This window comes from Lynx rufus, unplaced genomic scaffold (genome assembly GCF_022079265.1).
Source record: "Lynx rufus isolate CCGP_SWC_20201006 ecotype Redwood Valley unplaced genomic scaffold, mLynRuf1.p SCAF_2, whole genome shotgun sequence".
Classification (NCBI taxonomy): Eukaryota; Metazoa; Chordata; class Mammalia; order Carnivora; family Felidae; genus Lynx; species Lynx rufus.
The window spans coordinates 118,154,785-118,170,221 of NW_025814834.1; the positions used below are offsets into that span (position 1 = coordinate 118,154,785).

At 45.2% G+C, this 15,437-nt stretch overlaps 2 protein-coding genes and 1 long non-coding RNA gene across 5 annotated transcripts; 2 read left to right on the forward strand and 1 right to left on the reverse strand.

The window, feature by feature from the left end:
• The first annotated feature begins 1,925 nt into the window (after positions 1 to 1,925).
• RBM8A (RNA binding motif protein 8A) lies at positions 1,926 to 3,642 on the forward strand. Of its 2 annotated transcripts, none has more exons than XM_047083526.1 (6): positions 1,926 to 2,038; positions 2,315 to 2,374; positions 2,503 to 2,577; positions 2,762 to 2,898; positions 3,185 to 3,321; positions 3,423 to 3,642. In XM_047083526.1, the coding sequence occupies exons 1-6, from the start codon at positions 1,972 to 1,974 to the stop codon at positions 3,466 to 3,468; spliced, it is 522 nt and encodes a 173-aa protein (XP_046939482.1). In that variant the 5' UTR covers positions 1,926 to 1,971; the 3' UTR covers positions 3,469 to 3,642. The 2 variants fall into 2 exon arrangements, with proteins under 2 accessions (XP_046939482.1, XP_046939481.1); XM_047083525.1 differs by having other exon boundaries at positions 1,927 to 2,038; positions 2,500 to 2,577.
• A 1,160-nt stretch (positions 3,643 to 4,802) lies between these two features.
• Positions 4,803 to 9,608, reverse strand: LOC124515035 (uncharacterized). The gene is made up of 2 exons (XR_006962722.1): positions 8,757 to 9,608; positions 4,803 to 5,060 (listed from the first exon to the last, which is right to left on the reverse strand). It is a non-coding gene; the product is annotated as an uncharacterized LOC124515035 (long non-coding RNA).
• Positions 9,609 to 9,961: 353 nt separating this feature from the next.
• On the forward strand, positions 9,962 to 15,356 carry PEX11B (peroxisomal biogenesis factor 11 beta). Of its 2 annotated transcripts, XM_047083524.1 has the most exons (4): positions 9,962 to 10,028; positions 10,829 to 10,944; positions 11,344 to 11,545; positions 14,121 to 15,356. In XM_047083524.1, the coding sequence occupies exons 1-4, from the start codon at positions 9,973 to 9,975 to the stop codon at positions 14,524 to 14,526; spliced, it is 780 nt and encodes a 259-aa protein (XP_046939480.1). In that variant the 5' UTR covers positions 9,962 to 9,972; the 3' UTR covers positions 14,527 to 15,356. The 2 variants fall into 2 exon arrangements, with proteins under 2 accessions (XP_046939480.1, XP_046939479.1); XM_047083523.1 differs by lacking the exon at positions 9,962 to 10,028 and having other exon boundaries at positions 10,036 to 10,944.
• Positions 15,357 to 15,437: the final 81 nt, after the last annotated feature.

Below are 15,437 nucleotides of genomic sequence, written 5' to 3' on the forward strand. Positions count from 1 at the left end.
TTTAGGTGGTAGAGGGGCAAACATTTTTCATTTTTACTTATTTTATATTTTAATCGGAAACTGTAGTAGAAAAAAATACAGATTTTACATTTATGGCAGTGATATTTAAATTTAGTGAAAATTTGTTTAATTAAAAAGTCAGTCTACATAAGGAGAAACACTAATCAAGAAACAGCATGGGGACTATTTACAGTTGTGAAAAATCATAAATACTTGAAGTACAGAAATTCTTGCCTACGGGATAAAATTTCAATATCCTTAGCATGGCATACATTTTGGCCCTAACCTGTACTTCTAGCTTTATTTCCTAGCCACACAGCATCAGGCAAACAATTTCTTGCCATTCTGATATTTGTTCATTCAATAAGCATGTATCAAATGTCTACTGTGAGCTAGACACTGGTCTAAACTTTGGGGATATTGTTGTAATTAAGGGTCTCTGCCATAAGGATTACACTCTAATGGGAATTCAGACAATAAACGAGTCAGAAAGTAAACAAGGTAGTAAGCTAGTTCTGTGAAGGACATAAACAAGAGTGAAGGACAGGAAAGTAGAGAAAGTAGTATTTTAGGGAGACCTAAAGGATGAAGTTGAATGAGCCATGTGAAGAGCTGGAATAAGAGCATCAGGAACAGAAAGTTGCAAAAGTCCTGAGGTGGGAAAGAGACAGCACAGTTGAGGGAAAATGTAGGGAGAGCTTAATAAGAAGGCAGAATGGTAATGGAGGTCGTTGTAAATAGGCAGAGTAGGCAGTTCAAATTTTATGAAAAAGTGAAAAAGTCAAGGAAGGGTTTTGTTAGGGATATGACCAGCTGATTTTTTTTCAAGGATCACACTACTTACTGTGGAGAATGGATTAGTGTCTCCTATTCTCAGTACAGCTGCGTGGCCTGGAAAACTACCCAGCCTTAAAGGCCCAGTTCAAATGGAAGCCCTTCTTACTCCCAGTCCTATTAGAAACTTTCTTTGTACTGCCATTACACTTTGTCGTAGCAATTATCACTTTCATAATGTAGTTATAAAGTGATTGTTGATAATGAGATTATTTTGCCTTGTATTGCCCACACTTTCTCTAATATTAAAGTCACATAACGGCTTGATTAAAAAATTAATAAATAAATGAATCTGCAGTCCACTATTGTTAAAGGTTTACTTACATCAGGATTCCAGAATTTGGGGGCAATATGGGTTTTGCCTCAACTCCTAGGTTTGTTTGTTTTTTCAACGCCTAGGTTTTTAAACATGAAATACACGCACCATTCCCAAAGAGGTTAAAGCCCCCATTTTGTTCAAAGCCATGATTTTGTTTTGTTTTTTAATCCCCAGAGGTGGTGGGAAGAGTTTGAGAGTTTATCTTAAAAAAATTATAACAACAAAAAAAATTTTAAGAAGTTGACACCCGTGTCACCAATGCTAGTTCCCGGACAACCAGGTCTGTTAGTGTTAAGAGATATTCGGTGCTGCAGTACGAGCCAGAAACAGCTTCAGTACCCAGCATTACGGACTGAACTATTTTTAAAATGTTTCCATCACAGATCCAGCTGCTCTTCAGAGCAGGATACAGGTCTAGAAGTTTTGAGAGAAAAAACGTTCTTCAAACTTCCATTTGGTACGGAGTCCAAGGAGACGGTACACAATCCTCTAATAAAGAAATTCGGCTGTGCTCCGCTGGCAGTAGTATTTCTCCTCGGCTGCCCTACTTAATAGGGCACTGCCTGCAGCCACCCGTTACCTTGTCCCTAACAGTGCCACTCTGTTCAGCTGACCACTTGCTCAAGATGGCTACAGGAACACTTCCGGCATCTTCCCGAACAAGGCCCGCCTCCATTGCGTATTTTCGCTGCGCCGGGGGCGGGACTTAGACTTAGCTTTTGATTGGTCAACTTGACTAGCGACCTTTCCCCTCCGCGACAGTTTCCCGAGGTGCCTAGTGCCTGAGCGGCACGGACGAGAGTAAGAAGGGAGGCAAGATGGCGGACGTGCTGGATCTTCATGAGGCCGGGGGCGAGGATTTTGCCATGGATGAGGATGGGGACGGTGAGGACAGTGGAGGCTGCTGCGGGAAGCGGGGAAGGTGCGAGAGAAGGATGTAATAGGAAAACAATTCCTGCCCGGCAGGGAGGATGGGAGTCGGGGAACCAGGTTTCGGTTGGATTAGAGACTGCGCCCCCTTCGGGAGGAATGGGGGAGGGACCGGGAAGGGAATGGGACTGGAGGTGGTGGGACTGCCTTCAGATGATGTTTTCGGAGACAGACTATTGTTATAAGTAACTGTTATCTTTGTTATTCGTTCTTTCACTTCTGGGGCTCCAGAGAGCATCCACAAACTGAAAGAAAAGGCGAAGAAACGGAAGGGCCGCGGCTTTGGCTCCGGTGAGTGTTGTGCCGGGAAAATGGGTTTAGAGTGGCGACAGCTACGAGTTTCGGGGTCCCCATTCGGGCTCATGGGGAACAGTGGGAGAAGAGATTTCCGGTGATCTCCTGTATGTTCTTTATAGAAGAAGGGTCTCGAGCGCGGATGCGTGAGGATTATGACAGCGTGGAGCAGGATGGTGATGAACCCGGACCACAGCGCTGTAAGTGAAATGTAGCCAGTAGGGCTCTGTGTTTGTAGTGAATTATGGACCAGTGAAATAAAACCAAGTAGGAATGGAGTCAGAGATAGCTTAACCAATCTCTGAAACCCGCACTCACTCCACTGTTGTGATCTTGCTTGAAGTTTTTCTCTGGTGTGCTCATTCTCCCTCCCTTCCCCAACAGCTGTTGAAGGCTGGATTCTGTTTGTCACTGGAGTACACGAGGAAGCCACTGAAGAAGACATCCATGACAAATTTGCAGAGTATGGGGAAATAAAAAACATCCACCTCAACTTGGACCGGCGTACAGGATACCTGAAGGTATCCCAAATAACAATCTGTTGTTCTCTTCCCCCATAACCTTTGACAGCATTGGTAGTTGTCCATTGTGATTGGCCAAGAAATAAAATGAGGTTGGCAATTGATTTTGTTAGACACAGAAAAGAGACAGAAACAGACATTTTGTACAGTACAGGTATATGGTGTACATTCATTGTTTAAAGTTTACATATTTTTCTATTTGAGTATGAGCCTAGATTTGAGGAATAAAATAGTGGTATTTGGTGGAATATGAAGGTTTTGATCTCTGTTTTTTCACTTGTCCTAGGGGTATACTCTAGTTGAGTATGAAACATACAAGGAGGCCCAGGCTGCTATGGAGGGACTCAATGGCCAGGATCTGATGGGACAGCCGATCAGTGTGGACTGGTGTTTTGTTCGGGGTCCACCCAAGGGCAAGAGGAGGTAAAGTGGAGAGGGCAAACTATCTTGGTGAAGGGAACATGAGCAAAACAGAATAAGGACATAGAATTATGTTCCTCTGATGGACTCTTCCTTTTCCCTAGAGGTGGCCGAAGACGCAGCAGGAGTCCAGACCGGAGGCGGCGCTGACTGGTCCTCTCTTGTCCAGATGTTCTCTCCAGAGATTCCTTGTGACCATACAGCCTTGGAGAAGTAGGGTTGGGGTGGAACTCCCCGTGTTTATATTTAACTCTCACTCTACTTGCTTAGTGGGTTGTGGGTTTTTTTTTGAGTTATGAATAAATATCCCATTTTTGTTTTGTACATTTAAAATTACTTTTCTGTTCTAACATTGCAAGCTCTGAAGAACTATTTACGGTAAGGCAGTATGGGTCACTGTGGAGATACTTCTAGGGACTCGATTCTGTGTGATTTTTTACATTAGATATAGTCTTCAAGTTTCATCTAGGGTCAAAGTAGAGAACAGTGCTTGGTATTTCTTTTTCTTGGAAGCTACGAGAGCACGGGCAGAAGTGAGGTGTTCCTGTGATATTAAAGAATAATTGTTCTGTTTCTGTATACTCTGTCCTGGGCAGATGGATGTTACAGGAATGTCTCTTTTGTTTCTTCTGTCCTTGCTGCCGCATTTGTTTGTACTTCCAGCTGTCTAAGGGCTTGAATCTCCTGTTGGGGCATTCTCTCAGAGCCTTTTTCCCTGGAGGAGTCTCTACTGTGTTCTTGGTGCCTTCAGCAGCCAAGGGTAAAGGCTCCATAGAGGAGAGGATCCAGAGGAACACTGAAGAGGCCAAAAAGGAAAAGGATGTGGCTGAGGCTGGGAGGGACTTCAGTTAGCATGATGGGGAGAACCAGTACCACAGTTCTAGCAGGTAATAAGGTGTCCCAACAGAGGACAAACATCAGCAAGACAACTAGGGCCAGTCCCAGGGCCCGCAGACGAACATGGGAACAATTGTCTAAGGAGCAGCAGAGGGCAAATTCACCGGCAGGGGTTGGGAATTTAGAAAATATATGCAATTTCAGAACCCCTCAGCTTCTGAGTTGAGTGTAGTGTGAATGGATGAGTGGCAGAGATCGTGAGCTGGAGCTCTCCCAATACAAGGAAGAAAATATGGCAAATAGGTAATGCTGTAAACCCTCTTCCCTTCCCAAACTGGGACTATATGCTTCCCTCCTGTCCCCCCACCCCAAGGATTATGACAGACATGCTGGAGAAAAGGTTTTGACTGAGGTGCTGTGTTACATGAAGCTACTAAGTCTTCTTGAAGACTTGATGGTATCCAAGACTAAGGGAGAATACTGATCATCTTTCTCCTTACTCCGTACCCAGCTAACTCAACCCCAGAGGATAGCTAGAAGGTTGTTAGAGTTGAAGGCATTTGGCAAATACTTGCAGCATCAGGTGCTAGAGATATGGTTATGAAGTTTTGGTGGTCACAGCTATCAGATCAGTAAGTAAGGCTAGAGGCCATAGTTTTAAGGTATGGATTAGGGCCCGGGGATTGGAGTCTCACCGTAGTCCCCCTTCCTCATCGGGAACTGGACCCACTGAAGACGGTGCAGGTATAGCAGACGTTCATGGCAGTCCATGGCAGCAGAAAGAGGCAACAGAAGGTGAAGAGGTTATTGGTGGTCTCTTGCCATCGAGCCTTGAAACTGCCTTTGGTGACACACTGGATGAAGGAGACTGGGCCAGCTTGGTGGACGGTGTGGAACAGGAACAGCTGGAGTGGAGTTTGAGGACTATTAGAACTGGTCCTCCTTCCCCCTTCCCACCACCAGTCACACTGTCTTCCCAGCATCCTTCGTTCTATGCAGAGCTGTGCAGTGCTGAGTACTGGTTCATCCGTAGTGCCATATTTAAAAGGTTTGAATCTTGAAAATATCATTCCTTTCAGCTGTGGAGCTCATCAGTCAGTTCGTTAAATCCTGGGACTTAAAGAATCTTGCCTTCTCGAGTACTATCCTAATGTTGCACTTTGTAAAAGGGTATTTCTACCACATCAACATTTTTAGCTGAAATGATTTTTCTGATGTGTCTAATCAATTCTGTGGAAAAAGAAATTTTGTATAAAATGGGTGCTGCTAAAATTTCAGGCCATTTTGCAGCCACTAGGTGAAATGACCTTCAGTAATAGTGTTATGTACAATAACTATTAACAGTGAAACAATGCTAAGTAATAAAATGTAACATTCTTCCAAATGCTATTGGCTGCCCTTCCCCCTTTTTGATAAATTGCTGAGGTTTTTATTTTAATCCATAAAGAGTATTTTTCAGTTTAGAGCTTCAGGATTAGTACCTTGGTTCAGGTAAGGCAGATTGAGTCACTGTTTGATAAAGCAAGCTCAGTGGGTGTCAGATTCCTGGGTCTAAGGCATTTGGGAAAGTGATTTCAGCAGGCATGAGGGACTTTTAGGAAAGATGAATAGTATCAGCCATAGACAATTTTATGAATGGCTTTGGGTTTTGATCAGCTCCTCCGAGCTAGTTAGGGGAGTGGTCTTTCCTCTTTCCCTGTCTTGAGTCCATATATTTCTGGGGTTTTTTTGTTTGCTTGGTTTGTTTTGTACCATGCCTAGCAAATTGTGAAAAGGGGTTTAAAAATAGGCAAGCCTCATGTACGAAGTTTGGTCCATAGTCCTAGGTCTGTTTTTCCTTTCCCGTATTTTATTTTTATTTATTTTTTTTTTTTCTCAACGTTTTTATTTATTTTTGGGACAGAGAGAGAGCATGAACGGGGAGGGGCAGAGAGAGAGGGAGACACAGAATCGGAAACAGGCTCCAGGCTCCGAGCCATCAGCCCAGAGCCTGACGCGGGGCTCGAACTCACGGACTGCGAGATCGTGACCTGGCTGAAGTCGGACGCTTAACCGACTGCGCCACCCAGGCGCCCCTCCTTTCCCGTATTTTATATGCAATTTACCACCTACTATAGAAACCTTCCTTTCAACTTGTGGAAACTTGAGCCTACAAAGATAATTTCTAACTACTCCAGTACTCCCTTGACCCACTTTTTTTTTTTTTTTTTTTTTACAGACATATTAGTCCTTGAAGGCAGGACTGATATTTTAAATACAACATATGGGGGGGGGGCACCTCGGTGGCTCAGTCGGTTGAGCGTCCGATTTCGGCTCAGGTCATGATCTCACGGTTCGTGGGTTTGAGCCCCATGTTAGGCTCCATCCTGACAGCTCAGAGCCTGGAGCCTGCTTCAGATTCTGTTTTTCTGCTCTCTGCCCCTCCCCCACTCATACTCTGTCTCTTTCTCTCTCAAAACTAAATAAACATTAAAAAAAAACCCTACTTTTAAATAAATACATAAATAAATACAACATGTGGGCAATGCAGAATTTATACAAGAGGATACTAACTTGGAACCAAAAATACCACCTTTTGCACATGTATCATAATGTTAATCAGTTTGCCGTTGAACCAAATGGGGACTGCCAAATGGGGACTGTGGTTGTCAGGATGTCTGTTACAAAGGATGAAACTCCTATTTAATATCTTGTGGCCCATTGGTTTCAAGTGACTTAGACAAAGTGATATAGCTAGTAGTAGAGCCTAGACTCAGAAGAAACAAAACAATGCAATTAAAAAAAAAAAAAACAGGCTTCTAACTCCCAGTCCACATCTAAAATTTGTTTCATATAAAAAACTAACAACTTTTACACTGAGGCAACAATGCTGCTTTTTAAAGCTCTGGGTAGCAGAGGTCCTGTTGCAACATATTGTTGGAAGCAATATTTTTTATCTTAGAACTATAGTCAGACTAACTTTTGGTAGTTACATTTCTAATATTTGAGGATTTAGGGATCAGATTTTAAATCTGATTCTATAATACATTATCATTCCACAGCCCTTCCACATATAATCCTAATCCTGGTCTCCGAAATGCTGCTCTACTCCTTCCCCTCAGAGGGGGGTCTTAAAGGTTTTGGTCTTAAAGGAATTGCTTCATATTTCATTTTTTTCCCCTAGATTTCTAGTTCATTGTCAATATTTGAGATTTGATAACTGTATCCAAGTTCACATGCTCTGTTTTCTTTCTAGCGTTCTTTGCAGTTTTCACAATAAAGCTAGAATAAAAAATATAAATCTGATTATTTCACTCTCCACATTTTACCTTAGTGCCTCTCCACTCAGGATAAAGTACAAGCTTAGTATTTGTAATCGAGCTTTCCTTCCCATCCAGGCTCATTACTCACCCATTTTCTAGCCCTCAACTTTAGCAGCAACCACTTTGAATTCCTTTGTCTTCCACCTCCCCACCATTCCCTGCTTTATTTAACTTGTTTAACATCTCTCTTAACAAGTCAAAAACAATCAGTTTTAATGTCTTTGAGAAGCTTTCCCTGACTGTCCAAAAGTGGTTTCGGACACCCTCATTGTTCTTTAGCTTCTCCGTATGCTTACCTTTAGCATGATGCTTGACTGCATACTGTACTACAATTGCATACTAATTTGTTTTCTGCACTAGTCTAAGTTTCTTGAAGGCAGGACTCTGCTGCTCAATCCTTGATAGAGCATTTGAGTGTACCTAGGAGTAATGCACATAATTTTTTAAATGGATGAGTAAATGTACTACAGAGTTTTACCCAAAGCCCCTGGCTTCACTGTCTTCTTTTTTTAATTTTTTTTTTGTTAATGTTTGTTTATTTTTGAGAGAGAGAGTGAGAGAGTACAAACGGGTAATGGCGGAGAGAGAGTGAGACCCAGAATCTGAAACAGGCTCCAGGCTCTGAGCTGTCAGCACAGAACCCAATGTAGGGCTCTATCCCATGGACTGAGAGAGCATGACCTAAGCCATAGTCGGATGCCCAACCAACTGAGCCACCCAGGCGCCCCCACTGTCTTCTTTATAGATCCCCATATGTGTTTCAATCCCTAGAGTTTTCTGCAATTATCTCCTGAAGAAGGTGAAGCTGGAGAGATGCAAAAAGGTGGGAGCCAAGCATAGCAAAACAAAGCTGAAGAAGGAGTCATAGATACAGGTACTGCTTTTAAGAAGTAGGCTCTTAACAGAGATACAGATTAGCATGCAATGATCGGGTTTTTTTAAATGTTCATTTATTTTTGAGAAAGAGTTGAGCAGGGGAGAGACAGAGAGACGGAGACACAGAGTCCAAAGCAGGCTCCAGTCTCTGAGCTGTCAGCACAGAGCCTGATGCTGGGCTTGAATTCATGAACCACAAGATCATGACCTGAGCCAAACCGCAAGATCGTGACCTGAGCCAAAGTTGGGCACTTAACCGAGTGAGCCACCCAGGCTCATGCAATTATCTTAATTGGCAAAACAGCAGACTCCACTCTAAGGATTATTGGGTGACCACTGGCCAAGCACACCTCTTGACTCCAAAGGTTTATGTTGCATACCCAAATTCTTGTTCAGTCTAGCCTTGAGTCCCAAGTCACTCACCTGGGGCAAGGCAAGCAGGAAGCTAAGTCCTCAGGCTGTCTCCAGAAGTTTCCTTCCAGCTGAGCGGGGTCCATGCGAGTGGAGTACTGCTTCCTGGCGGTGGAGTCCAGTGACCACAGGCAGGAAGGCTGCAGCATACATGGCCATTAGTTTCAGGAACATGAGTGTCCGACACGCAATGTCCCTCGCCAGCCATTGAACAGTGATATTCCAAGTGGCATCTAGGGGCCACAAAGGTGACAAGTCAGCAGCTGCTAATTGGGCAAAGAGTTGCACAGGGGAAGGATGGAGTTGGCTGGGTCGTGGCCGAGTCACTGACCACAGCATGGTCAGGTTCCCTCCAGCCAAAGAAACAGTACAATGGTCAGTCCCACTCAGACCTTGGCTGCAGCTGAGAAGGTGAGGAGCTCTGATCCCACCACCTCTACTGATCCCGCCCAGACCTCCTCCTCCGCAGCTAACCCCCGACGGGTGCCTTGCCTATAGACATGGTGATCTGGAAGGGAAAGGGGTGAGGGGATGGAGGGTGAGTATGAAGAGGTTAGCTTCGTCCACTGAGTCTTCGCCCTTCTTATTAGGAAGGGTTAGCTGGTTAGTGCGAATTTCGTCCACTAAAGCCTCTGTCCCTGGAGACTCTCCATCTGTATTCTGGAGGTCACCGGCCAACCGTCAGGGTCCTGCGGGGAGCAGGGATCTGGTGCTAGCTTCTACTCCCATAGACTTCTTCAGCCTCTAGAGCCCTGGATTTGGCCGCAGCGTGTGTGTGTGTGTGTGTGTGTGTGTGTGTGTGTGTGTGTGTGTGTGCGCGCGCGCGTGTGTGCTGGGGGTGTTTTGGAAGCATCCCCGGGGAGGGGCAACCCTATCCCAGCCGCCGAGGCGACCTGGCATCTGCGCCTTCTCGCCCCCCCCCTACTCCTGCAAGCCCCGCCCCCAGTCCAGATTATTTAAAGAAGAATGTGCCGCCTGAGACGTGCTTAGGAAACAGAGGCCATCTGGTAAAAGTACGCTCTGACGGAGACACACACAAAAACACGGCAGGTGTTGGCCCAGGACAAACGCTTCCCGTTCTGAAATTCCGCTTCCGAGGCCGGCCCCACTCACTTTCTTTTCGGAGGATGTTTGTCCCTCGCGAGCGACCGTTGGCTCGTCCAGGAGGCGTGACTAGGGGCGGGAAGTGGGGCGGGCGCGGGGCTGCGGAGCCGGGACTGCCGCTGTCATGGACGCCTGGGTTCGCTTCAGTGCTCAGAGCCAGGCCCGGGAACGGCTGTGTAGGTGCGGCCCGAATAGGAATGGGGGTGGGGGCAGAAGAAGATCCTCGTGAGGCGAGGTCCGTTCACACTACGGGGGTCACAAAAGGTCAGCTCGGGCTACGGGGGCCCGGACGGACAGCCAGGAGCAGATCTGAGCGGGCCGTGAGATGATTCGTTTCTGCTCACCGGAAGGATGGGGAAACTGAGGCACGAGTGGGCCAGCGGGGAGGCCGCGAAGGGTTGCCATGTCCACATAAGACCAACACTTTACTCACTGGGCGGTGGTGGCGTGAGGAGCATTCGCCCCGCGACGGAGAGCCAGACTCTGCCCCCAGAGCTGAGTGGCTCTCGTTCCCTTGTCCCCTCACCCTGCTGTTATCCGGGAACTCCTCTGCCTCCGCCCTGTCTTCCGGTCTCGATTCAGCTAGAGGGCCTTGAAATCTACCAGTTCACCTATTCTGAAGAATAATCTGCTCTCCGTCTGCCCCCCACTCCCTTACGTATCACATACATTCTCACACGGATGTGCTTGTGGTGGATCCCCTGCTGCCTTCAGAGTCCCTTTCAGACTTCATCATGGTCAAACCTCTTATTTTCTCAACTCCAAGTGGTGTCCCTCAGCCCTTTCTAGTCTCCTTTTTATCCTTAAGCTTTTCCCTTCCCCTGCCCTGGAGGAGAAATGGTAAGATACGGGCGTATACAGGAGGACAGGGAATGGTCTCAAACTGGGAGTAGGGAAGTCATTACTTGCCTCTTGGAAGACTTTTTGAGGGGTAGGTTAGGGAGGTCTCTCTACCTTACGTTGCCTGGCCTCTCCTCCAGGGCGGCTCAGTATGCCTGCTCCCTTCTTGGCCATGCACTACAAAAACATGGGGCCAGTCCTGAGTTACAGAAACAAATTCGAGAACTGGAGAGTCATCTGAGCCTAGGAAGAAAGCGTAAGTAACTGTGCTTTTGCTTTTATTACTCCAACACTCTCTCCATCCCCAGCTATTCTCCCTCAGTCCCTCTTTCCTGTTTTTGACCTCCTCTGCCCATTCTTGCCCCTCCTTTGGCTCTGCAGTTATCCTCTGCAGGCCTCCTGATTGAGATCAGAGAACAGGGGTAAGAGGCTAATGAAGGATTGGAGAGAATGGGGCAGGTCTGAGAACACCAAACTGGGACACGAGTTGATGAAAATTTGAAGAAAAAAGTTTTTTGAACTGATTTTCCTCTTTAAAAAAAAAAAATGTTCCTATCACTTCCTCCATTTTCACCTTCTTTTCTCTTTCTCTGTGCCTCACTCTCTCTTTGCCTCTACTTCCAAATCCTTGCTTTTCCTTGCTAATCCCCACAAGTTCTACGACTGGGTAACTCAGCAGATGCCCTTGAGTCAGCCAAACGAGCTGTGCACTTATCAGATGTTGTCCTGAGATTCTGCATCACTGTTAGTCACCTCAATCGAGCTTTGTACTTCGCCTGTGACAATGTCCTGTGGGCTGGAAAATCTGGACTAGCTCCCCGTGTGGATCAGGAGAAGTGGGCCCAGCGTTCATTCAGGTTTGATATCCTTTTATCCTACAAGACCTTTTGTATTCCCTGTACTGCCTGCCTTGCCTTTTGTGAAAGATCTTTCAGGGCCTTCCTAGAATATACACGTCTTAATCACTTGGCATCCGGTCTTCATTTAGATTTTAAACTATCAGAGGATAGTGAATGGAGGCAGATGGAAGGCAGATTTTTCCTCCATGATGATGCCTAAGATACTATATTGATTTCATTGTGCTTCTGTCTATACCACAGATTATGTCTTTCAGTGCCTGCTCATTCATTCATTCTAAAAATATTTAGGAGGTGCTTCCTATGGGCTAAGGAATAAAGCAAAGAGGCGAATACATATGGTTCCCACTCTCTTTATGCTCCTAGTCTAGTGGGGGGAGCCATATTAAGACAAATACCAAACCCAATATTTGTGGAAGTGTACAGAGTGTTATGAGATATATAACAAGGGGGGCCGATTTCAATTGAAAGGCTAAGGAAGAACTCTTTGAGAAAGTAATGTTTTAGTTTAGACTTGAAGTCTGAGTACAAGTTAGACAAAGCCAACAGTGGCAGAGAAGACCTTCTCAAACAGAAAATAGCACATTCTAAGGCCTTAAACCAGGGCATATTTTGTGGAATTAGAGAAATAGAAAGGAAGCCAGCATGATGAACAGTATCGAGTGACGGGCATACGTTTCAGCTGGAGATGTATGCAGGGGCCAGATCATTCGTGCAAGGCCTCTTAGGCAAGGGTAGGATTCTTTGGTTTCGTTTTGTTTAAATTTTATCCCAAGTACGATGGGTTCCGAACAGGGATGTGACATGATTCAAATTGTGTTTAAAGAAGATCTGTCTTGCTGCAGTGTGGAAGGTGGATTGCGGTAGGGCAGAAGAGATGTCCTAATATGGCCAAGAGATGATGTTGGCTTGGACTAAGGAGCTGGCGGGTAATGAAGGTGGAGAGAAATATGATTTGGGATTAAAATTATCTGTATACACATCATTTGTATTTGTTTTTATTTTTGTTTCCTGTGATTCTGTTTGTTGTGTTATATAATGTTAGCATCTTTCCATCTCCATTTACGTCTTGCTTTTCTCCTCATGTGTATCAGTGATTTACAGCTATTACATGGCTTATAGTGTATGAAGGATGGGAGTGAAGGCATGGCTGGACTGTTATGGAAAAGCAACTCCCTAGAAGAGTTTATATGCCATGTTTATGCATTTCATTCAACAAATATTTATGGAGCTCTTACTGTGTGCCAGGCACTAGTCTAGACAAGGGTACAAGGGTAAAGATAAAAGGAGTCCCTGCTCCAGTGGAGCTTACATGGTAATGGGAGGAGACAAACATAAAGAGACAGTAAATAAAAATATGAGTAGCTAAGTGCTGTGCAGGAAATTAAATTATGGTCGTGTGATAGAGAGTAAAAGGCTCGCTACCTTAGAATGAGGAACTCTTTGAAAAGGTGCCATTTAAGCTCAGGCCTGAAGAGCAAGGAAGCACTAGCCATGTGAAGATTTTGGAGGGAGAGTATTCCGGGTGGATGGATGAGGCAGTATAAGGGTCCTAAAACAGGAACAAGCTTGATGAGATCAAAAGATAGAAAGAAACTAATATGGTTGGAGCATAGTGATTGAGGGCAAGAAACATTCAAGATGTTGTTCAAGAGGCAGGGTCAGACGTTGAGTTCTGAAAGCTTGCCTAAGGTGTCTAGAGTTCATCTTAAATGGGGCAGGAAGGAAACCATGGAAAGTTTTAAGAAGGGGAGTGATGAAATTAGATTGTTGGGGGCAGGGGGCAAGAGTGGCCATGGAGAGACCAGTTAAATGAGTAAAGTAGTAGTTCAAGCAAGAGGTGCCGATGGTTGAGACTGTGCTGGTGGCGTGTAAGGGAGAAAGATGGGGTTGGATTCAGGATGTGTTTTAGAGGTAGGGCAATTATATTGAGCATAGACCAGTGTTGTCATAGTGGATTAAAAATCAAAAACAGACTGTTCGGTGTTTGTTTTCTAAGTAATCTCTATGCCCAACATAGGGCTGAAACTCACGACCCCAAGATCAAGAGTTGTATGCTCTACTGACTGAGCCAGCCAGGTGCCCCAGACATAGACTGTTCTTAAGGAATTGATAATCTAACACATTTAGCAAGTTGCTGAACACCTCTGGGCCTCCGTTTTTGTTTTTGTTTTGTTTGTTTTTTTAACAAAAGGATGGGATTTAAAAGATCTATAATGTGTCTGAGTTTCTGAAACAACTGAAGCTCATTCTCTCAAAACGTTTGCATTATTATAGTTCATGTCAAATGTGTGTGTGCTAATGGCTTGCCAAGTGGACAAGTGAGATTTGAGGTTGAACTTGGATGGTTTGATGATGCTCATGATGTTAAGCCAGGATCTTAAGGTACGCATAAACGCTGATTAGTTACAGAAAGCTGGGAAGACATTCTTAATAGTGGCTAATAGCACTTACTGCTGGTGTCCCAATGTATATCCCTTTGCATTACGGGGGAAAAAAATGTTTACGTGTTCTATTTGTTGGGCTTAGTGGCTACTGTCTGCCCTTACTGACTCTTCTTGCCTGTGTATCCCAGGTACTATCTGTTTTCCCTCATCATGAACTTGAGCCGTGATGCCTATGAGATTCGCCTACTGATGGAACAAGAGTCTTCAGCTTGTAGCCGGCGACTGAAGGGGTCTGGAGGAGGAGCCCCAGGAGGAATTGAAAATGCAGGACCTGGGGGTCCAGGGACTCCAGGAGGAGTCTTGCCTCATCTGGCTCTCAAGCTCCAGCTCCGAGTCCTACTCTTGGCTCGGATCCTTCGAGGTCATCCCCCACTTCTGCTGGATGTGGTCAGAAATGCCTGTGATCTCTTCATTCCACTGGACAAACTAGGCCTCTGGCGCTGTGGCCCTGGGATTGTGGGGCTTTGTGGCCTTGTGTCCTCCATTTTGTCTATTCTTACCCTAATCTGCCCTTGGCTAAGACTCAAGCCCTGATATTCTGGTACAAGATAAGGAGGGGATCTGAATTGGTAAGATGCAATCTTAGATCATCCCCAGTATACCAGTCTCATTCTAATTCTCCTCCTCGGTTAAAGTGAAAATCCCAGGATTCAGGGGTAAGAGAGAGGAGCTTTGGGAAAGGTGAGGTGAGGAGAGGTGACTTATGAAGTCAACGGGGTGATTCTGATGTTCAGATCTTCTGGAGTTTTTGTTTTTTCCTCCTCTGGTGCAATGTCTGTGTCTCTCTTGACCCCTTTTACTTTGTCTCTTCTGAGTCTATTTAAGATTCCGTCTCTACATCTTTTTCTTTTCTTTTCTTTTTTTTTTTTTTTACCTTCTCCGTTTGCTGTCCTGGGCATTTTAAGCAGCAGCAGAATTACTCTTTTTTGGTAAGGGGAGGTAGAAGGTGTGGTCTGTGAGGTTCTAACTGCCTTCATCTTTTTCCTCACAAAAGTGACTTGTAGCAGATTTTATCCCTTTCAAATGCCACCAGATCATAATTTTAAAGACTTTTGTCCCAGTGGACTCTCTCCTTACGCACCAGAGATGGTGCAATGGTTCTTCCTTCATGTCTACCTCACCGGCCTCCCTCATGACTTGGCCCTTCCCTCTGCTCACACCTGCAGATTTCCACTTACACTTTTATTTCAGGGCTTTGTTCTCTAGCCTGTTCCCACCCCTTCTTTGCCTATCCAGAATGATGCTGTGTCTGGCATCTTGCTGTAAATACTGTACAGTGATTCTGTGTAAATAGCTGTGGCCTGTGCCCACAATGGAGAGCAGGCCTTTCAGGTCAGCACATTAAAGATCAGTTTGCTCATCGATGTTTGGTCTGGTCCTGTGTGTTCTGTCGTCTGAGGCCTCTAATTCCTGTTCCTGTGGTTTGGGTTTTCCGTGGGATTAGC